The following is a 23,233-nucleotide window of genomic DNA, read 5'->3' as shown; positions in this document are numbered from 1 at the left end:
TGGGTTCCTACTTCTCAGACAGAACACAGTAATTTACTAGTATTTAACCTTAGTTGCCATTTTTCAGACCATATTTGAAAAGGTCAAAATCCTTTGAAAGCAATGCTGCCTGGTTCTGGCCATTAACCTAACTCAAAACTTTCAAATAACCAGCAATCCATGGTAGGAAAATTAGAAACATAAAATTTATCAATATTAGCATTAGCATTAGTAGAGGCATTTGATGGAAGAAAGCAAGCTTATGCAGCATCTCCACCACAAGGGATGGCAGTCTGTTCCACCAACCAACCACCCGCTGGCTAAAGGCAAATTTCCGCACGTCTATCCTACATCTGTCTTTCCTCAATTTGAATTTATGGCCTCTCAGGTGATTTTTCTGAGCTAGAGGAAGAATCCCGTCAGCATTGAGCATGCTTAAACCATTCAAGGCTTTATACACCTCTATCAGATCATCTCGCTGGTGCCTAGTCTCCAGACACTGTAATTTGCAAAACTTAAGCCTTTCTTCGTAAGAGCACCCCTTTGTTCCATTCACTAATCTTGTTGCCCTTCTCTGTACTCGTTCCAGCAGCTCTAATTCCTTCTTGAAATGAGGCCTCCAGGCCTGTATACAGTACTCTAGGTGTGGCCTGACCATTGCCTTATACAATGGAATAATCACCTCCTTATCCCTGCTGGAAAAATTCCTGTATATCATTGACAATACTCCATGAGCTACTCTAGCAGCCCATCTGCACTGCTCAGAGAACTTCATATCTGCCTGCACAACCACCCCCAAGTCCCTTTCATTCTCTACCACTGTCAGTGTAGTACCACAGAGTTGATACATTGCTCTGGGGTTGCTGTTTCCCATGTGTAGTACTTTACATTTGTCAATATTAAACTTCATTTGCCACCTCTCAGCCCTCTCAATATTCTATAATATCTCTCTGATATCCTGATCCTTTATGATCATATTTCTTAATACACACAAAACCTGATAGTTTATTACTCTCAAAACTGCAATACCAAATGTGGCTTCTATGATTAATTACTCTCCTGAATTCTTCCAACGTAGAATTTGCAGTTGGTAGTGTCATCAATTGGACCCAGTGACGGATTAAGGCACGGGCTAGTAGGGTTCTTCCTAGGGCACCATTCTTTACAAAAACAGAAAAATTTTGACCACAGGAATGTGTTTTTAAACTTTTAATTGATAATGATAATTCATCTTAATTAACCTGTTGATGAATGTTAATAGAAGTTTAATAACTGGTCATTATTCCTACCCAATTTGAATATACTGCATCGCCTATCTCTAATATCTTTTATCTTATGTGTCATGCATTGCTTTTATTTGTTTTATGGTACCAGTGATTGCCTCTTTGCAATAGAATTACAGTATTACAAAATGATCAGACTGATATAATCCCAACTCGTTTCACAGCATGATTAAGCGGTAGATATCATATTGAATTTTTGCTAATCATCTCAATTAATATACAATTACAGCATTCATCTGTGAAATCTCAGTCCACACTATTACTTTGGCTTTAAATTCACACAATCATCGGGAGGGGGGTAAAAATTTCCCCTCTAGCATGCAAGCTTTCTGAACACCGTGTTAACTGCCTCGTAGTCTTCCTAGACTACTATATAAACAAAGGGGTGTTCCCCGGCAACGAACTACTTTTACAATGTACAGCTAACTTCTATTGCAAAACTGAAGCAAACATACCAGTCCAGCTCACTGGCAGCGAGACAAATGTAGAAGTGCGTGTTACAAATACGTCATTTGAAGAGGGCGGTTCCCTGCAGAGCACGGTCCGTATAGCAAATGTCATAGGAACGCAAAGAGTGACAATCCTGTAGTGATAACGTTGATACCTTTTAAAGCAAGAACTTCTATAACAGTACAATATTCAACTGATAAGCTTAAATTCTTATTAAACAAGCCGATAAAGAGATAAAACTCCCATTCTAGTTTATGCCTGTGGAATACCGAAGTTTAATTTGGGAAAAATTTAGCCCTTGGCTAAGAAGTAAGAGCTACTAGTAAGTTACTGTTTCTTAATTAATATCTTAATTCTTAACGCATTTTCAGTTGTCAGAGTTGGTGCCAGGCACCACCTTTTTCGTGGAAGTTTCATTTGGGGGAGGTCTAGTGATTAATAACAGTGATTTTGTCACTGCTGCAGGCGTATCTCACACTTGTAACAGTGACTCTTTTCCACGTACCCGTACCTGTTCGAACTAGGGCTTGCAAACCGGTTTTATAAACCGGTTAAATCCGGTTTTCATATTGAGTTGTTAAAACCGAAACCGAGCTTCTAAAACCGGATTCGAATATATTTTAGTTAGCCCTCGAATATAGTTTTTTGTTACGCACATTTTCTTTTGTTTGTTCGTTTGTCTGGATCGTTCAACTGCTTTACGTTTTTTATTTTATTTTAAGGTACGAATCTCATGGGCAAGTGGCCCAAATCTAGGAGGGGTACCTTTAATCTTCCCACCTGTATCATGGCACGATGCAGGTGTACTCATTTACGACTGAGTGAGTTGGAACGATAGCGTAAAAGAAAATGCTCAACATTTCTCCGTTCCATCTATCTTGTTCGCCAGGCAAGTTGTGGAACGCGCCTTATTGATGGTTACCCACCAGAAACAGATTCGCTGAATATTGCATCAAATTTCAATCGTAGAAAGTTTTTTGCTTCTTTATTCCTATTAAATTTGCAATCAAATGTTCTCCAAAAAGCAGCTTCACCAAATTTAGCTTTTTTTTTAATGTAATTTTGAAAATACAATAATTTAATTGGGGGAAAAAATTGCAAGTAAATAAATAAAAAATTTCTTTCGTGAAAATTTTGAAACTTGCCTCGTTTAGACTCTTCATTCAGTACTTGCGGGAGTGACACATAGTATTGTGCCTTTGTTATCTTTAATATTTTTATTTAAAATTGTCGGTGATCTTAATATGTCTAAGATGAAATCAAATTTATGGAATTATTTTGCTCGAAAAAGCAAAGATGAAGCACAATGTTCAAAATGTCAGAAGATAATGAAGTCGTCTGGAGGATTGTAAGAACATTAGAAAACTTTATCGTTAAAAAATCTATGGAAGAAAAGATTTCAAAATCAGCTGCTTTAGATGGATTTTCTTTTAATTCATTTGCCAAGAGTGAGTTTATAAAATCAAGCCTTCACCTTCAGAGAAATAAATACGATAAATTACCACCAACCTCAGTGAATGGAATTAAAAAAATGGTTCTGAATTATTATAAAACTAAGAAAGAAGAACTCATTCAGCATTTCAAAAATTCATTGGTTTTGGGTGCACGGTATTCATTGACTCTAGACGAATATACGTCTATACAAAATAAAAGGTATATGAATATAAATGTGCATTCAAAAGACAATCATTGGTCGTTAGGTCTTATTGAGATTAATGGTTCACTTGATAGCAGAAGAACTGAGCAAATTGTGGATGGACACTTGAAGGAATTTGGTTTGAACTTGGATGAGGATATTGTTGCTTGCACCACCGATGGAGCAGCAATGATGATTAAGTTTGGCAAGCAAATTACGCCTAATCATCAACAATGTATAGCCCATTGTATATATCAGTTATAGATGTACTTTATGAAAAAGCAATCATTTATGGTGCCACAGTCTCTGAGTCTCCCAAAGACAATGAAGAAAATGAAAATAATGAAGAAAGTAGTGATGATGAAGAAGTTGAAGAAAGACAGCAAGGCATGCTTTATCAAACCGACTTTACCGATGAGCTCATTTATTTCTTCAATCCAATGGCCAATATTGCACAAACTATTAACAAAGTCAGAAAAATTTGCAAGCTTTTTCGAAAATCGCCTACCAAAAATGACGTATTACAAAATTTTGTTAAAGCAAAATTTAATGGGAAAGAATATAAACTTATATTAGATTGCAAGACTAGATGGAATAGCACATTCTATATGATTGAGAGATTTTTGAAATTGAAAAATTGCATTCCAAATGTGCAGTACTGTCAACTGAAGCTGTGTCTGACGATGACTGGAAAACACTTGAATTGCTATGTGAAACTTTGCGACCAGTTGAAATGATTCTGAAGGCTATAACCTCAGAAGATACAGACTTACTTAAAGCAGAGTTTTCAACAGCTTGATACAGCAGAAAACCCATTTGCTTTAAAGTTTCACCAAAGCTTTTTGCAGCGTTACAATGCAAGACGAAATGGCCAAACTGTGGCTTTGCTGAGCTATCTACACAACCCCAAAAAGTTCAGGAAAGAAGATTGAGGTTCAAGAACTTTTGATTTTCCAAGTAAGCAAGTTTTGAAAAAGCATGCTGAAGAGATTTATCAGAGATTATTTGCAAAACATTCCGAAGGAGTCTTAGCGTTGAATGAAGAAACTGAAAATAAACGAACTGTTCTTTTAGAAGAAAACAAAGACTCGTCTAGTTCCGATGTTGGAGATACACTCATGCGAGAGTATGATAGTGTAATAAAGAGATTAACTGAATAGCTTTCAAAATATCCAAGTGAATTGGAAATCAGCAAAGAATTTCAACTTTTGGAGGCAACTAGCAGTAGAAGTGAAAAGCTGGAGAAAATTTATAGAGCACTACTGACCATTAAACCAACAAGTATCCAATCTGAGAGTGTTTTCGATCACTGGTCTCTTTAACACAAAAATAAGGTCAAGTCTATCAGGAAAAATGCTTAATATACCGTGTTTTTTAAAGGATCATTTTCAGAAAAAAGCTGAGCAATAAATAGTAAAGTAATTTCCCCAAGCTGTTTTGTTTTCACATTATTTTTATTTATTTATTTATTATTATTATTATTATTATTATTATTATTAGTATTATTATTATAGGGCTTATTATTTTTTTGTTTACTATACAAGAAGATAGTTTTTATTCAAAGGATTTGAATACAATTTGTAATTTTGTATAATCTCAAGCTGGTTACTTTTTTGGAATATTTTAATTTTTTTATTTTTTTTACTATAAGAGGTGATAGATTTTGTTTAAAAGATTTGATTACGATTTGTACAATCTACCCAAGATAAAATAAATACCTTGTTATACGCTTTTAATTATTTTCCCTAAGTCTGAGAAAATCGGTTTTAAAACCGGTTTTAAGAGTAAACTTCGGTTAAACTCGGTTTTGAAATTTCTCGGTTTTATGCAAGCCCTAGTTCGAACCTACTTCTATACTATTACAGAAGATGAAACTCAGTTTTTGAAGTGTAATTAATAATTATACTGAGGTTTGAATAAATGCAATCAACTTCACTTCTACGAATTTCAGGAATAGCGTGTTTCCAGGTGTTACCTAATGCCGTGATGTATGTGAAAATGATGTGGGCTTGAAATGAGTGATGGGCGTAATCGAATTTCATAGTTGAACATTATAAATGCAAATAAGTATGCAAAGAAGAAGAACAAAAGCCAGTTAGGTAAAGTACGCAGACGCTTTAAGTGCGTTCCGTTTTTTTTTTGTTTTTTTTATGATTTTCAGTAGTGATTCTTAATGCATGAAGAATCACTACTGAAAATCAGATCAAGAATATTACTCCTTCTAGTTGCCTCCGGAACATGCTGATGTCGAAAACAATCATCCAATCAATCCACAAAAGCCTTGTTATTGTGTGTGACCAACCCACAAATTCAAGTCAATATGTGAGATTATTAAAATCCTCCATTATAAGACTCTCTGATTTACTGACCCACTCTATTTTCCTGTACGGTTTCGTATTATACCCATCAGAGTTATTAGACCTATAACACACTCCTACTCTCAATTTTGATTTTTAAGGGCTTATGTCACACCAAACTGACTCGACACTGCACTGTCCAATGATGTCGACTAGCTGTACTTCCTTGGATTTTATGTGTTTCTTAACTAATAGCATAACCCCTCCTCCCTTCCTATCCTGTCTATCCTTCCTGTACCCATTGTACTCCCCAAATTCTAGTTTTGCATTCCTTATATCTGTGTGACACCACGTCTCTGATATCCCAACAATATCTGCTTTTGATGTTTTGAGCAATACCTCACATTCATCAAATTTATTTACCAAACTTTAGTGTATATGCAAGTGTACATCCACCTGTTCCTATTCTTACCTGCCCTACAAAAAGCCAAGTGTTTACTTGTACCGCAATGACTCCCAGCAGTCTCTGAAATACCCTGCATCTTGTTTTCCAGGCTTCTGCTCATTGCAGTAGAAGCAGTGCAAGAATCACTTTCACCTTTGCCAGTGGTTACTGTTAATCTATTAGTCCTTGTAAACCTCACAAGCTAGCATTTTTCCGACCCACTTAATACTGCCTCGATAGCATCAGCAAATATTCTTGCACCCTTTCTATTTAAGTGTATCCATCCCTGTAGAAGCAGTCTCTCCTGTTAACAACGTATTATTTACACTGTAAACTTCCACAACAACAGATGGAAGTTTGTTTCACCAATCAACCACCCGTTGGCTAAAGTCAAACTTCCGTATATATATTCTGCAACGTCCTTCCTCAATTTGAATTTGTGCCCCCTCGTGTGTGGTCTGAGCAAGAAGAAGAATTCCATTAGCATTGAGCTTGCTCAATCCATTCAAAGCCTTAAACACCTCAATCACCTCTCAGGTGCCTAATCTCCAGATGCTACAATTTGCAGAACGGAAGCCTTTCTTGTTAAGAGCACACCTTTGTTCCGCTCACCAGTCTTGTTGCCCTTCTCTGTACCTGTTCCTTCCTAAAATGTTTTTCTTTCCTCCACATTCTTCCTAAAATGGACTACGATGTGAAAACCTTCAAGGGAGCGCAAACATCCAAGATTACTCACGAACGCGTTCGGTGGCTGGCTGGATGTTCAATGCTTTTTTTTTTTTTTTTTTTTGTAAAAAAATAAGCTTTCTGAATACTGTGAGGATCAGACTGAGTATAAAGTGTTTATTTGAGGAGTCTGTATTCATACCTATTGCAACCTACCGTATGCTGCTCCGGTTTGGTATGACAGAATTAAGAATGTCAAACAGAAATCAAAACTACTCTCCTTGCAAAGATCCGTGATTCTTACAATGCTCCGTGCCTGCAGAACTGTTTCAACTGATGCCCTGCAGGTCATAGCTGGAGTATTACCTCTGGACTTGCACGTTTTACATCGTGCCTTCTGCTACTTTCTAAAACATCAGACCTGCATGTAATTCTGTGTAATACAGAATGATGTCCTTGTAGACACCAAAGCTGAAAAAACCTGGTTTTGGTCTGCTTTAACAAAAATTTGGCAAGATCTTTGGAATACAACCCCTAAAGGCAGAACTATATATAAATTTATACCAGACATCTCCTTTACTGCCAACAAAAAAAATTCACTATGGTTCTCTCCAAACCTCTACACATCATTTATCATAACTGGACATGGCTCTTTCAACTCCAAACTCTTTCAGTTCAGAATAAGCAATACCGATCCTTGCCTTTGTCTCCAACTGGAAGACTGGGACTACCTGCTCTATCACTGCCCTTTTTACGCTGACCTACTGAAATCCCTACAAGGCCGTATAAGCACCTTCTCACCTGGCAACGAAAAACATCTAGTAGAATCTGCCTCACACCTTGGAATCCTACAACAATTTGCTTCTGATTTATTTGCTAGAAGAAAACTTCTGTTGTCCAATCCCGCTTGCACTTCACCTCCTATGGTGCCTCCAGCACCTTCAATAATGTCAGCCTCAACAGTGAGCGGTGTCTTGCAAAGATAAAATATTGTCACCTTGAATAGCTCTTAGAAGATCACATAGATCCAGTTTTTTTTTTTTTTTTTTACTTTTATTCCCCTCAGGCCTGGGCAACCCGAGGATTGCTGGCACCCACTGGTATTGCACTGCTGCCTCCAGTGAGTGCGGGATTTGTCCAATCTTAGACAATTTTACTTTTATTTATTTTAGACAATTCACTTTTATTTTTTTATCTAATTTTTTTTATTTTTAAATTTTTTATATATATATATTTTCCTCTTTTCTTTTTTTATTTTATTTATTTATTTTTTAATATATTTTATTTATTTACTTTTGTGTAATTTTTTTTCTTATATTTTCTTTAGCTGTACCGGCTAAAAAAAATAGAAGAAAGTCTGGGCAACTGTTTTTTTTAATTATTTTTTTTTATTTATCTTATTTTATTTTATATAATTTTACTTCACTTTCATTTTATTTATTTATTTTATTAGCAATTTCCTTTTTTTTTACTTTGTATCTATATATATTTTATTATTATTTTTTTTAATTTTATTTTTTTATTTTTTTAATTTTAGTTAAAAATTATTGAAGGTCGTCTGTTTACCAGGAAAGACTTCACGATCAATTATTTCCATCCAAAATGACGTGGCAAAAAAAATTGGTTATGACAACATCATTATGACTTTGCAGGTTTAGAAATATTTTGTAACTATGTAAACAATGTTTGTTTGCAATAAATGCTTTAATAATATGTAAATGTGTGTGATTACTAGTTCCTATTATTATTTATTCATGTTCCTATTTTTATGAAATGGCAGCAATTGTTAAACAATATTGTTGATTAATGTATTAAATATTATTCGTATTTAAAGTTTTTGTTCAGTATAATATAAAATTATTTAGTTATTTCTTAGTTACTGTAAAATTTTAAAAACTAAAAAATTAGAAAATCACTATTACAAATAAACAAATGTAATAAATGATAATGAATGCATAGTTTGAATAACAGCAGTGTTAGAGGTGGGTCGTGGGGAGGCAGGAGGACACACTCCTAAAACTTTCTACAAAATAAAATAACTTCTACATATTAAAATATTGAATCAAATAACGTAAACAAGTGACTCTCCTACGATAAACCAGATCACTGACAATATTTACTATTGGCTTATTTGCCATACTTATTTACCATATAACTAAACAAGTTATACTCGTATTTAAAATTCAAAAATTCCCATCTTCCACACACTATATGTCTTCAGTTCGTGTTTACAGCCTTGAGGCGCACGGTGCATTAAGAATTGATATATTCTGATCCAATTTGAGCAGTCTGTCTATTAAATTTTATTGGTGAATTCCCAGTCCCAGATTCTGACAGTTTAATATACCGAAGCTCCATATCATGAAAGGTAAGTGGATAAACTTTGGGTATGACCTGATATAAACCTAACCGGTGATCTGTCCATGAGCAGTGTACCGTTGTTGTTACTAGGTTTTAGGACCATTGCCAACTAAGGCCATGTTGCTCCGTGTATATTGTGTATAAAAATTGCGTGTGTTCTGAGGTCCATTTTCTGCTTTCTGGACGAAAAACCCGATTTTCCGGGAGAAAAAAAACCACGCTACACTCGCCCGAGACGGATTAACTCAGCTACGTTTTGAAAAAGACCCATGAAGATTCCTCCCGTCATCGACGGATCTCGAATTCAGGTTTTTTCCAGCCAGTGTGGGGATAGCGGGGATCCTACCAACTGTGCTACCCAAGAGGGCAAGCAATACTCCTCCTAGATATGTACCTTATTATGAGTAATGTACTCCTTCTAGAGATTTAGGATGTTCATTATTATGAGTAATGCACTCCTAGAGATTTAAGCTGTACAGTAATAAGTTTCAGTACAGGGTAAATTTGAATTACTGATACACAGCCATAATGAAATTTTAAAAGTATCGTTTAATGGCTTTGATAGAATTGCTTTCTGTCCAATTATTGGAGGATGGGAGTTTATTGTATAGGCTCTATCAAATCATGATCTTTAGACAATTGGCTACTCAACCCATAAAGATTTGGGCCTCGGTGTCAAAGTCGATCCTCACATATTCCCTCACAATGTATTTGAAAGTTAATTAATTCATTAAATTCTATATATTTGGTGGTGGGAATTTTTGTTGCATATGGCTTTTTATTTTGATGAAATATGGGCTCACGAATATTATTCCCGCTTAGGGCGACGAAAGCGCTAAATCTGCTCTTGGGGGCTAACAAGCTTGCTACTATGAACACCTTATGATAAATGGCCATCATCATCAGGCATTTTCAATCGACTGCAGGATGAAGGCCTCTCCAGCAACTTTCCAGTTTCTTCTGTTTTGTGCAATGGCCATCCATTTTATTAATAATTATTATTATTATCGGCTTATTAAATATACTTTTTTATATTTTTATTGGAGAAAAGGAAAGTTTATTGTTTTATATCTTTAAAAAATATATATTCTTACATGATAAAGATCTTTAGTCCCAGTTCATGACTCTTCTAAGTTAGATGTTGATCCTCAGAGTGGACTATAAATAAAACTCATTAAAACTTTTGCGGGGATTTTAATTTCCTATTGGATGGTTAAGAGGCAGATTTTATTTGGCCACGGATGATTTTATCGTAACGCAAAATTAGGATTATAGTTTCGAGAATGAGAGATTTTGTCTTATAAATCTGATAAATTACTACGCTGTGGTTATAAAGAAGTTGGACGCGAGACATAACTTTGGCATATACACTGTGCTGCCACTTTATTAGGTACACCTACCTAGTAGTGTGTTGAGCCTCTTTTAGCTTTCAAAACAGCCTGAATTCGTCTAGGCATGGTTGAACAAGATGGTAAAAACGTTGTGCAGAAATGGAGTACAATGAGACATGAGTATGTCACGCAGTTCCTTTAGATTCGACGGAGGTGTAGGCCGGCAGCGAACAAGCCTTTCCAGCTCATCCCAAAGATGTTCAATAAGTTTGAGATCCGTGGACTGAGCAGGCCAGTGAAGCAAAGAAAAGTCATTGTCATGTTCCTGGAACCATTCCATAGTGATTCGGGGTTTGTCCACCCGCGCATTATCCTGCTGGAAGTAACCATCTGACTGAGGATAAACTGTCAACATGAACGGATGCACTTGGTCAGCAACGATGTTTAAGTACAATGTGGCATTGAGACGTGGATCTATGGGTATCAATGGACCCAACGTGTGGCAAGAAAACATTCCCTTTGGGGGTGGCGCTGGTATTTTTTCCTTTTTTCCTATTTACTTATGCCTTGTATATCATACAATCTTTAATCTTTATCTTTATAATATCATATTCTATTCTTGTATTCCCTGTGAACTCTGTAAATTTCTCCCCTTTTAAGTTGGTCCCCACTTTGCATCTGACTTGTTATCTCACAGAAGAAAATAGCTCTAGGGAATAGCAGTTTTTATGTCCCCCTCTTGTTTGTTCAGGCTGGGTATTAGAATGACAAACACAGTTTCTCTACAATATATACAATTGGTTTATTATACATACTTACAAGGAAAGAAAAAGAATTTAGTAAAAAACATAATACCTTAGTCATCAGGCATTAATACATGGCATGGACCTTGTTCCAGGTCTTGGACTTTCCTATACAGTACCTTCTTCTTACTATTATATCTGACCTTACATTAAATTTAACCTCCACTTAAATTAATTCCATTAGCCTGAGACACACTATCTTAAACAATATTCGTGACTTTAAGTGTTTTCTTGTGAGGTTTACAATATCACTATATCTAGCGTTCTTTCTTTAATTAACTCTTCATTCGAACAAAGTGACCCCGCTATTGATATTTAATTTAACTTGTAAGACTTTGTGTCTTACACCCCACACCATAACACTGCCCCCAACACCTTGCACAGTAGTCGTCACACAATACGGGTCCATGGATTCATGTTGTTTTCACCAAATTCTGAACCTTCCATCAACATGATGCAGCAGGAACTTCGACTCTTCAGACCAAGCAAGTGTTTTCCAATCCTCGATAGTGCAGTGCTGGTGTTGCTGTGCCCACAGGAGGTGTGCTCTTTTGTTCTTCATTGATAACAAACGTACGCGATGTGGCCATCAGCTGTTGTAGTCCATTCGCGACAAAGTGCGACTAGTGGTCGGTTGCGATATTTTTTTCTGCGCACCACAGTTGTATTCTGGCGTGATGTGCGACATTGTGGCCCGTCTGTTGCTTGCACAATTCTAGACATCCTCCTCTGATCTCTCATCACAAGCGATTTTCGTCCACAGGAGTGCCGTTGAGAGGTTGTTTTCTGTTCGTTGCACCATTCTCGATACACTCTTGAAACGTGGTGCGTGAAAAGTTCAGGAGAACTGCCATTTCAGAGATGCTTTGTGCAGCCCGTCTTGCACCTACTACCATGCCACGTTTGTAGTCTGTTAGATCAGTCCTTTTCCTCATTATTGCTACGGTTTGTATGCTTAACTGATACTAGAAAGGTTGTTCTGCTGCATTTATATCACAACTGTGGTCATGTGACTTGCAACGTTGTGGGATAAACCATTTGTGTGCACAGCAGGGTTGTACTTAATAAAGTGGCAGCACAGTGTATATCTGAATTTTAGTACGGCTTTTGAAACAGGTCTTCAAGAGATGTTATTGTATGAATAAGAGCAAGTCGGGATAATAGGGAATATCCATCAATGGATTAGGGAATAGGGGAAGGATAGGCTACAGATCCTTAAAGTGGACTGGAATAGCAAGTGTGATCTCTTAGGGATTAGTGCTGAAACCTCTTGATACTGTCCCCATAACACTGCCCCCAACACCTTGCACAGTAGTCGTCACACAATACGGGTCCATGGATTCATGTTGTTTTCACCAAATTCTGAACCTTCCATCAACATGATGCACCAGGAACTTCGACTCGTCAGACCAAGCAACTGTTTTCCAATCCTCGATAGTCCAGTGCTGGTGTTGCTGTGCCCACAGGAGGTGTGCAATGTCAGGTGGAAGTCAACTGTCAGGTGGATAGTTAACGATCGCAACCAGGTTAAGCTTCTTTAAAAGTATTTGGACAGATTGCAGGTATCAGAAAAAAGGACAGCTAAAGGTTAATGATACCAAATGCAAGGTATTGCACCTAGGAAACAGACCCACGAGTGGTTTATAGACTAGGGAGACATTAAAGTATATTCAAGGAGAGAAAGACTTGGGGACTATAGAAAGACACGAAAGTCCACATACAGCAACAAGTACACATGGGTTTTACATGATTTATTGAAATTTGGTAGTAGAGAGGAGTCGTTATCCTCTCTAAGAATATTTATATTTTTTATTGGTAAACAGCCCCCAAATCCGAAAAAACTCATGGGGGAACCTTATTTCTTCCAGATGAGATGGGCATGAGAACCAGTCGAGTCTGCATCGAGTCTGCTGACGAGGCCACTAGTGACGGTCGTGTTCCAAGCCGCTAAGTGGATTTTTCTTATTTATTGATTTGAAATTATTGTTTTTCTAAAACTTTTGATTTAAATTTAGTAGTATAACATTATTTTGTGATTTTCTGATTAATTTGGTGTATTTATTCTTTACTCGGCCTTGTAATTGCATAAAAGTATCGGTAAAGGTTTCCACGTGTTTGAACTCCGTAATTTTCCCGCCATTGTGATACGATAGTTGTATGCCGTACTAGATAGCGTTAGTTGAACTTCGTTAGCAGTTAAATTGTACGTTTAAATAAATACATATAACGACTTAGATTACAAACGTAATATAATTAATTATATTTAACATAATTAATAACATAATTAATTATAATTAATATAATCATGACTCAGACCAGAGCAGCAAAGCAAAAGGCTCAAGCTAATGGAAGTGCTGTGGCTCAGAGCAGAACTGAGGGGGGCAGTTGTCCTCTGACTCACAGCCTTATAAAATGCACTGTTTGCTTGATGTTTGCAGAGCAATCGGGTACGGGACATGATACTGCCAAGGGGGATGTCTTTGTGTGTGCGCGATGCAAGGAGTGTATCGATATCAGGCAACAACTCGGCGTTCTTGTGGGCCTATATGAGAGCTTGAAGGACAGGGTGGATGCCCTCGAAGAAACTAAATTGAGGGGCCCATCAAGCTCTCAGCTGCCCACATCAACGCCAGAGCTTGCACTTGGGCATCGCGTGACACAGAGACAACCCCCAAGGCAGAATGCGCTGGTCCCGAAGGAACTAGTAGTTGTTGGTGACTCTATTGTCAGGGAAACGGGGAACATGCTTTGTAAAAAAGATAGGTGGAACAGGACCAGGGTATGTCTGCCAGGGGCAAAGGTTGATGACGTTGTAGAGCGAATATCATCTTTTAAGGGCACAAAAGGTGATATAGTTGTATACGTTGGCACTAATAATATTAAGAGTAGGAGACCGGCAGAATTACTTAACAAGTACAGGTCACTGTTGAACAAAAGCCGAGAATTTGGGTTGAATTTGAAAGTGTCTGCAATTCTGCCCAGACACGATAGGAGGGAGTATATGATGAGAGCCTTGTCGATCAATTCGGCCCTGGAAAGATTGTGCAAGGCTCAAAGGGTAGAATTTTTTTCAGCCTGGACTGTACTTGTTAACAGGAGAGATTGCTTCTACAGGGATGGGATACACTTAAATAGAAAGGGTGCAAGAATGTTTACTGATGCTATCGAGGCAGGTTTAGGTGGGTCGGAAAACTGCTAGCTTGGGGGGAGACAAAGACCAATAGATTGACAGTAGCCACTGGCAGAGGTGAAAGAGATTCTTGCACTGCTTCTATTAGAATGAGCAGAAGCCTGAAAAACAAGATGCATGGTATTTCAGAGACTGCTGGGAGCCATTGCGGTACAAGTAAACACATGGGTTGTTTTAGGGTAGTTAAGAATAGAAACAGGTGCAGGTATACTTGCGTGTACACCAATGCTAGGAGTTTAGTAAATAAATTTGATGAATTTGAGGTATTGCTCAAAACATCAAAGGCAGATATTGTTGGGATATCAGAGACGTGGTGTCACACAGATATAAGGGATGCAGAACTGCAATTTGGGGAGTACAACGTCTACAGAAAGGATAGGAAGGGGGGATGGGTTATGCTATTAGTTAAGAAACACATAAAAACCAAGGAAGTGAAGCCAGTCGACATCGCTGGACAGTGCAGTGTTGAGTCAGTTTGGTGTGACATAAGCATTGGGAGATCAAAATTGAGAATAGGAGTGTGCTATAGGCCTAATGACTCTGATGAGTATAATAAGGAACTGTACAGGGAAATAGAGTGGGCCAGTAAATCAGAGAGTCTTATAATGGGAGATTTTAATTTCCCAGATATTGACTGGAATTTGGGGGCTGGTTACTCGCACACTAGCAGGGCTTTTGTGGATTTATTGGATGATTGTTTTCTACATCAGCATGTTCGGGAGGCAACTAGAGGGAGTAATACTCTTGATTTAATTATCAGCAGTGATTCTTAATGCATTAAGAATCTGCAGATAAATGAACCACTAGGTGGCAGTGATTACAGTGTGCTGAAGTGGGATTTACTCAAAGAGGTAACTACCATTAGGGGTAAAGGGAAGGGTTATTGCTTCCGTAAAGGCGACTACGATGGACAGAGACAGTATTTAAATTCTATACAGTGGGACCAACTGATGATGTCACCAACAGCAAATTCAAAATGGGAAGCATTCAAAGAACTTATCTTGGAAGCTACTAGGCTTTACATACCAACTAAGAAATATTGTTCAAGGTTTAGGCCAAATTGGATGTCAGATGAACTAATGAGGCATATGGCAGAGAAGAAAAATGCATGGGATACTTAAAAATTAACACATGACACAGAAGCCTATGATAGATACAAGTTGATATGCAACCAAGTTACAAAGGAGGTTAGGCAGGCGAAGGCAGATTACGAGAAATCCTTGGCAAGGGATGCAAAGAAAAACAGCAAAGAGTTCTTTATTTATGTAAACTCTAGAAGGAAGGGGATGAATCAGATTGGTCCACTTGATATTGATGGGTCAACTGTTGATGATCCTGCTCAGGTAGCTAACAAACTAAATGAATATTTTGCATCGACATTCACACATGAGGAGTTATTCAGCGAAGGGAATGCCAGAGGTGTATTCAACTCTAGCAGTAAGCTACAGAATCTTGAAATAACTGGGAGTAAAGTGGAGGAGAAACTGTTGAAGATAAACACAAGAAAGGCACCCGGGGTGGATGGGATCTATCCAGTTATATTAAAGGAGGCAGCAAAGGAAGTAAGCAAGCCCTTAGCCATAATTATGAGAGCTTCCTTGGACTCAGGGGAGGTACCCATAGACTGGAAATGTGCAAATGTGACCCCAATTCACAAAGGAGGATCAAAGGCTGACACAAGTAATTATAGACCTGTGAGCTTAACTTCTGTTCCAGGAAAATTAATGGAGGCACTGGTTAAAGAAGCACTGCAGGATCATTTAGACAAGACTTCAGTTATAGCTCAGACACAGCATGGTTTTGTTAAGGGGAAGTCTTGCCTGACCAACTTGATTGGATATTATGATGCAGTCACAAAAGAACTGGATGCAGGGAATAACTTTGATATTATATATTTGGATCTTAGAAAGGCTTTTGATACTGTTGCACATGGAAGACTGCTACACAAATTGGAGCAGTGTGACATTGGAGGCAAATTGCTGCTATGGATAAAGGGGTGGTTGAGGGGGAGAAGACAGAGAGTGGTAATCAATGGACACTGCTCATCGTGGACTAATGTTATTAGTGGAGTCCCTCAGGGCTCAGTGTTGGGTCCATTATTGTTTTCTGTATTTATAAATGATATTGATGATGGTATATCAAGCTTAATGTCCAAGTTTGCAGATGATACAAAGGTTGGCAGAGTTGTCAAGGACACTACTGACACTATGCTGCTGCAACAGGATCTGGAAAGGTTGAGCAGATGGGCTGAGAGGTGGCAAATGAAGTTTAACTTTGACAAATGTAAAGTACTGCACATGGGAAACAGCAACCCCAGAGCAACGTATCAACTCTGTGGTACTACACTGACAGTGGTAGAGAATGAAAGGGACTTGGGGGTGATTGTGCAGGCAGATATGAAGTTCTCTGAGCAGTGTAGACGGGCTGCAAGAGTAGCTCATGGAGTATTGTCAATGATATACAGGAATTTTTCCAGCAGGGATAAGGAGGTGATTATTCCATTGTATAAGGCAATGGTCAGGCCACACCTAGAGTACTGTATACAGGTCTGGAGGCCTCATTTCAAGAAGGATGTAGAGCTGCTGGAACGAGTACAGAGAAGGGCAACAAGATTAGTGAATGGAACAAAGGGGTGCTCTTACGAAGAAAGGCTTAAGTTTTGCAAATTACAGTGTCTGGAGACTAGGCACCAGCGAGGTGATCTGATAGAGGTGTATAAAGCCTTGAATGGTTTAAGCATGCTCAATGCTGATGGGATTCTTCCTCTAGCTCAGAAAAATCACCTGAGAGGGCATAAATTCAAATTGAGGAAAGACAGATGTAGGATAGACGTGCGGAAATTTGCCTTTAGCCAGCGGGTGGTTGGTTGGTGGAACAGACTCCCATCCCTTGTGGTGGAGGTTGATAGCCTAAATAAGTTTAAGGCTCAGCTGGACAGGTATTTTGAACGAACAGAGGGGTGAAGTGGAAGTGGGTTTTTTTTTTTTTTCCTTTTGGCTGATGCTGCATAAGATTGCTTTCTTGCATCAAATGCCTCTACTAATGCTAATGCTAATGCTAATGCTAACTACGGCCTCAAATGAAGAAGACATTAGAAATTCCTCCAATCGTCGAGAGAGACAGAGAGTTCTGGGTTCGATTTCCGGGGTTGAACCAAGATCAAACATCGCCATTTTCCACTGTCGAAGCGAGTCGCAGATGGCAATGTATCGTGGCAGCCAGGCTGTCCCCGTATGAGGAACGGCTTAGAAGATGTGCGGAGCTTAATAAGTAGACACCTTAGGAGTGATTTGATTGAAGTAAAGCAGGCCCTGAGAGGGATTAGTAAAATGAGTAAGAGAGAAAAATTCTCACTGATAAGTTGTTGTTTGTTGTTTTATGGCGCATTGGCATTTAAGGCCATAATGCGCCAAGTCGATTACTGGTGAGACAAGAACTAGATGGCACAATCTTAAGGAGAAATAGTTCACTATATCTTGTGGAGTTTACCTTCGGGCGCAATATTAATATGAATATATATAAAAAAAGCAAAATTTATATTAAAAATTTATCTTTAAAAATGTAAAAATAAAATTTATTCAGATACTTTTATCCATCCCTTTGTACACTTATGAAAATTACACCACACTTCGTTTTCTAGGTATTTATATTATAGTATATAAATCCTGATGCTTTTCGAACTGAACCTTGTTATTTCTCTGATTTTCACTGTTACTATAGGTACATTCGTCAAGTAAAGAAAGGATAAAGATGTCTGCCTCTCAAGTTGCTGGTAGTGTAGTCACCAATTTTTCCATAAAGCTATATCACCATCTTGCCTCCCTTCCAGGAAATTTGTTTTATTCGCCTTTCAGCATCTCGATCGCATTACACATGCTTCTCGATGGTGCACGTGGCACTACAGAAGCAGAGATCAAGGGTGTTTTCGGATACAGCCCTACACAATCTAATGAAGATATAAAGAAAAACTTCTAGAAGATGTTGGAATTTCTTCTTAGCAGTGACAAGAAGTATGTTTTAGATGTCGCTAATGCGGTTCTAATCCAAAAGGGATTTCATGTCCATGAGGAATATGTAGAGGGATTGAAGCAGTTCTACAGGTCAGAGGTCAAAGAGGTTGACTTTGCCAAAGAAGGTGAACAAACAAAATCAATGGTGGATTCTTGGGTGAGAGAGAAAACAAAGGAAAAGATTCAATCACTAGTGGATTCGATCGATCCCACAACCGTATTGCTACTCCTTAATGCAGTATACTTCAAAGGAATGTGGACAACACGCTTCGACCACAAGGATACTATATCAGCAGACTTCTACAATAATGGATGTGAACACTCCAAGAAACCTGTTTCCATGATGTTCATAAGAGACAAACGATTTAGATTCTGTCAGGTAGAAGATCACGGCTTCACTGCCTTGGAACTTCCTTATGAAGGGGACAATGTTACTATGCTGATCTTCCTGCCTGACCAACTAGATGGGTTGTCGGCAATGGAAAAGAAATTAACCGTAGATTGTCTAGAAGAAGTAAAGAAAGTTCTTCGACAAGTTAAACTTGACGTCGTTGCTCTCCCAAAATTTAAGTTAGAATATAAGAAAGAAATTTCTGAAGAACTTAAATCAATGGGGATTAAAAGTGCTTTCGACAAAAGCAACTTCAAAGGCATCAGTGACTCCTCCGAACTAGTGGTGTCGTGGGTAATTCACAAGGCCTTTATTGAAGTGAATGAAGAAGGCTCTGAGGCTTGTGCAGTCACGGGCATATCTTTGGTAAGAAGGTGTGCGCCTTTGTTCCATTCAAAGTTTATTGCAGATCATCCTTTTCTTTTCTTCATAATGGATAAACAGAATGACATGGTAATATTCATTGGACGTGTAAATGAACTTTAGCAATACTGAAAATCAAAAGATGGTATTTGTATTAATTTTTTTGGTCAAAGTAATATAGATTTAATGAGAAACAAAACGTTAATATGTCTTTTTGAATCCAATATTGTAACCTAATGGTATATTTATGTCGAAAAATGAAGAGGAAAGAATAAATTATATTTCATATGTATTTACACAGTAATGCTACATCTGTTAATTTTTATTTTATGTAAACGCCAAACCCAAAAGTATTAGAACCTATAGTACTTAGTGCATGGGTTGAAGGTTGAAAAGATTTATTGACATTCGAATTGAATTACTACAGATTGTAATTTTCAGGATTTAGATATGAATTAGAGATTTCCTCAGCAAATCTTTTGTTACTGTCTCTTTAGACATAAATAAAAGACAATTACGCCGATCATAGTGAAGTACAGTACATACTGGTGAAGGTGCGTACACAGTACAATATACAATATGTATATCATATCATTCAGGATAATAAATTTTATAACTCTTCAGGATTAATTCAGGATTTTATAACTCTTCCAAATTTCATGTGGAAGAGTTATAAAAATTCTTTCCGTCAAGACGGGGATTCGAACCTAGGCCTTTTTCACAAGGTGTATAAAAACGGTAACAATAGCCACTTTGCTACCCACGAAGGCTTGTCAAAAGTAACAAAAGACTTAGTAGGTAATTAAATACAGTACTGTATTATTACTATTAGTACCGGAAAATGATTCAAGAAGAAAGTTATAAAGCATTAACCAAAAAAAAAAAAAACTACCCACTCATCTGTCCACCACATCTAATAATTTCTTTAATTCCTAATCCCTCTTTAAATTTCTTAAAATTGATACAGATGCATCACTGCCAAAGATGGAACAAAGCGAAAAGGTGGTCCTCAGTAGGAGGTGTGGCCACCCCTAATGTCGATGCAGGCTTTGCGCCACCTGTCCATACTTAGAACAATGTTGTTGATAAGTTCTTGCGGTAATATCGTCCATTTCTCTGTCAGCGACATCTTCAGCTGTTGAACATTTTCTGGTGGGTGTGGACGCACCGCTAGCCATCTCCCCAGAGCGTCCCATGTGTGCTCGATGGGATTTAAATCGCCGGAACGGGCAGGCCAATCCATACGAACAATGTCCTTACTTTCCAAAAGCATATCACAGCAGCAGTGCGATGGGGTGTGGCATTATCATCCATAAACACGAACTCGGGGACAATGGCATCCAAGATAACGCCTCCCCAGACAAGAATACCTCGACCGCCATATCTATCCCTTTCAGTGATATCTGCGGGGTGATACCGTGTGCCAACCTTTCGCCAGATTAGCTGACATCCAGAATCGCTGCTGAGACTGAATCTACTCTCATCAGTAAAGAGTACCTTAAGTAAAGATTTTTTTGATTGTAACCTTTAAAAATAGTGTAAGTGTAAGTGTAAGTGTAAGTGTGTGTTGTTGTCTTACGGCACCAGGGGTTTCCCCCATCTCCGCGTTGCTTTCATTGTGGTGAACCAGTTCACTGGGAAATGCCAGAGATTTAAAAGTGTGTGGGAATTGTTCATGTGTTGTGTTCTGTACCGTTGTTCATCTGGTCATTTAGCCGTTGGACCCCTATTGAGGCCCAACGTTGTCCCACTTACGCCCCGTGGAGGCAGACCAGGAACCCAGTAGCTGTAGAGTGTTGGTCCTTACGTTTTGCACACCAGTGTATTACCTGTTAATCCCCTGCTTGCCGAAGGTCTCGATCCCTACTGTTTATTCCGGCGCCAAAATACACAATAGGGATCAGCAGCTATTAACCACTCTATAATGGTCAAACTTCATTAAGCTTGATATGCCTTCATCAATGTCCTGTTGGGTAGCACAGTTGGTACAATCACCATCTCCACACCGAGTGGAAACGACTTCAATTCGAGTCCCGTTGCTGATGGAAGGAATTTTAGGGGGCTTTTGTTTTTTAAAATATTTTCAAAAGGGTTCAAATCACAAAATAAAAAACTATTTTTTGTTTTCCATACAGGTTTAACATCAAAAGTAGAAAAAATGTCTACCTTACCCTCTGAAGAAATTAATCAGGAATTTTCGGGTATGTTCGCCAAGTTCCCTATAAAGTTACACCAACGTCTGGCATCGAATCCGGGAAATCTGTTTTACTCCCCTTTCAGCATCTCAGTGGCTTTACATATGCTTCTCGATGGTACACGTGGAACTACCGAGTCGGAGATCAGGGAGCTCTTTGAATACGACAAAAATACCATATCAAGCGAAGATATACAAAACAACTTCCAGAAGATGTTGGAGTTTCTTCTTAATGAAGATAGGAAGTATCTGTTAAATATCGCCAATGCAGTTCTAATTCAAAAGGAATTTAGTGTGTGTGAAGACTATGTGAAGGGACTTAAGAAGTTCTATCAGTCAGAGGTCAAGGAGGTTGATTTTGCCAAAGAAGGAGAAGAAACGAAGGATATGGTGAATTCCTGGGTTAGAGAGAAGACAAGGGAAAAGATCCAATCGCTGCTGGATTCAGTCGATCCATCGACGGTTTTACTGTTACTGAATGCAGTGTATTTCAAAGGAATGTGGACAACCCCTTTCAACCCGAAATACACCAAGCCAGAGGACTTCTATAATAATGGACTTGAGGAGTCAAAGACAACTGTATCCATGATGATCATATTCGATAAAGAATTTCGATTTTGCCAAATGTCTGAGGGTTTCACTGCCTTGGAGCTGCCATACGAAGGTGATCACATTGTTATGCTGATCCTTCTGCCAGACAAGGTGGATGGGTTGTCGGCAGTTGAAGAGAAACTGACCACGGATTGTTTACAAGAAGTGGAGAAAAATCTTCGCCAAGTGGAACTTATTAATGTTACCATTCCAAAATTCAAAATAGAATATACCGAAGAAATTTCTGGAAAGCTTATATCTATGGGGATGAAAAGTGCATTTGATAAAGATAAAGCTAACTTAAGTGGCATTAATGAATCAGCTGAGTTAGTGGTGTCTAGAGTGATTCATAAGGCTTTCATTGAAGTGAATGAGGAAGGTAGCAAGGCAGCTTCTTCCTTTGCAATGGAATCGATGGTGTTATGTGCACGTCAATATATATTTCAATTTATTGCTAACCATCCATTTCTGTTCTTCATTATTGATAAAACCAACGATGTAATTCTGTTTACTGGGCGTGTAACGGAGTTATAAAAACTATTTTTGTGTTGCAATCATGTAATAGTTGAATTTTTACTAGATCATTTCTCTGTAATTTATGTTTTAGTTAATAAAGTGATGGATCCAATTGGCTACTTCATTTGTTACCTTTGCGACAGATATATAAGATGGACAAACATTGTACAGGGACTGTATTTAAGATTCTATACTGCAACTAGTAGTGCTGTGGCGCCTAACACAAAGGTTGTTATTCCAGTCTCCAATTCAGAAAGCTTGTGTCCGATTCCTCCACCGTGGTCAAATTTTTCGTTCTTTGGGGATGGTCGCATTGTTTTTTTTTTTTTTTGGTTTTTTGTAAATTTGGGTCTTCATGACTCAAAAACAAGAGAATTGACCATTCAATATCCAGTTTGTTGGTTCAGTGTGATCTCATTGCTTTATTTCCCCTGGGCGAATTCTAAATAATCGCACCTCCTAGATAATTACATCATTACCAGTAGCTTGCCTAAATAAATAATTGCGTTATTTAATACAAGTATTAAACAGAGCCTGAACATTCTAGAACATTCAGGCCCAACCATAGCCTTTGGTTCATGGGAAAACAACTATTTCCAATAATAATAAACGAGCGAATGTGCGCTAAGCAATTCCACATTTTGCTCCTAATGGTTGAGTCAATGCCTGGTCGATAGGTTGCCAATACGCTTTTTTTTAGAGGTGACAAAACGAGTTAAAGGAACCG

At 38.1% G+C, this 23,233-nt stretch overlaps 2 protein-coding genes and 1 pseudogene across 6 annotated transcripts in view; all 3 read left to right on the top strand.

Annotated features, from left to right (window-relative positions):
- The window catches only part of LOC150075621 (intracellular coagulation inhibitor 1-like), a 91,187-nt gene that overhangs the window by 66,332 nt on the left and 1,622 nt on the right, over nucleotides 1-23,233 (top strand). The window lies entirely within an intron of this gene.
- On the top strand, nucleotides 1,777-22,553 carry LOC150075622 (intracellular coagulation inhibitor 2-like). Of its 5 annotated transcripts, none has more exons than XM_090388910.1 (4): nucleotides 1,777-2,034; nucleotides 8,294-8,408; nucleotides 13,120-13,182; nucleotides 21,341-22,553. In XM_090388910.1, exons 3-4 carry the CDS (start codon nucleotides 13,125-13,127, stop codon nucleotides 22,522-22,524), a joined length of 1,242 nt encoding a protein of 413 aa, XP_090245036.1. In that variant the 5' UTR covers nucleotides 1,777-2,034; nucleotides 8,294-8,408; nucleotides 13,120-13,124; the 3' UTR covers nucleotides 22,525-22,553. The 5 variants fall into 5 exon arrangements, with proteins under 5 accessions (XP_090245036.1, XP_090245038.1, XP_090245037.1 ...); XM_090388912.1 differs by having other exon boundaries at nucleotides 13,120-13,202; XM_090388911.1 differs by lacking the exon at nucleotides 8,294-8,408.
- LOC150075623 (intracellular coagulation inhibitor 3 pseudogene) lies at nucleotides 18,321-19,342 on the top strand (annotated as a pseudogene).

This window comes from Mastigoproctus giganteus, chromosome 14 (genome assembly GCF_048544385.1).
Source record: "Mastigoproctus giganteus isolate SK-2022 chromosome 14, ASM4854438v1, whole genome shotgun sequence".
NCBI lineage: Eukaryota > Metazoa > Arthropoda > Arachnida > Uropygi > Thelyphonidae > Mastigoproctus > Mastigoproctus giganteus.
Note: the sequence above shows the minus strand (reverse complement) of the source record. Positions and strands in the feature narration are given on the sequence as shown.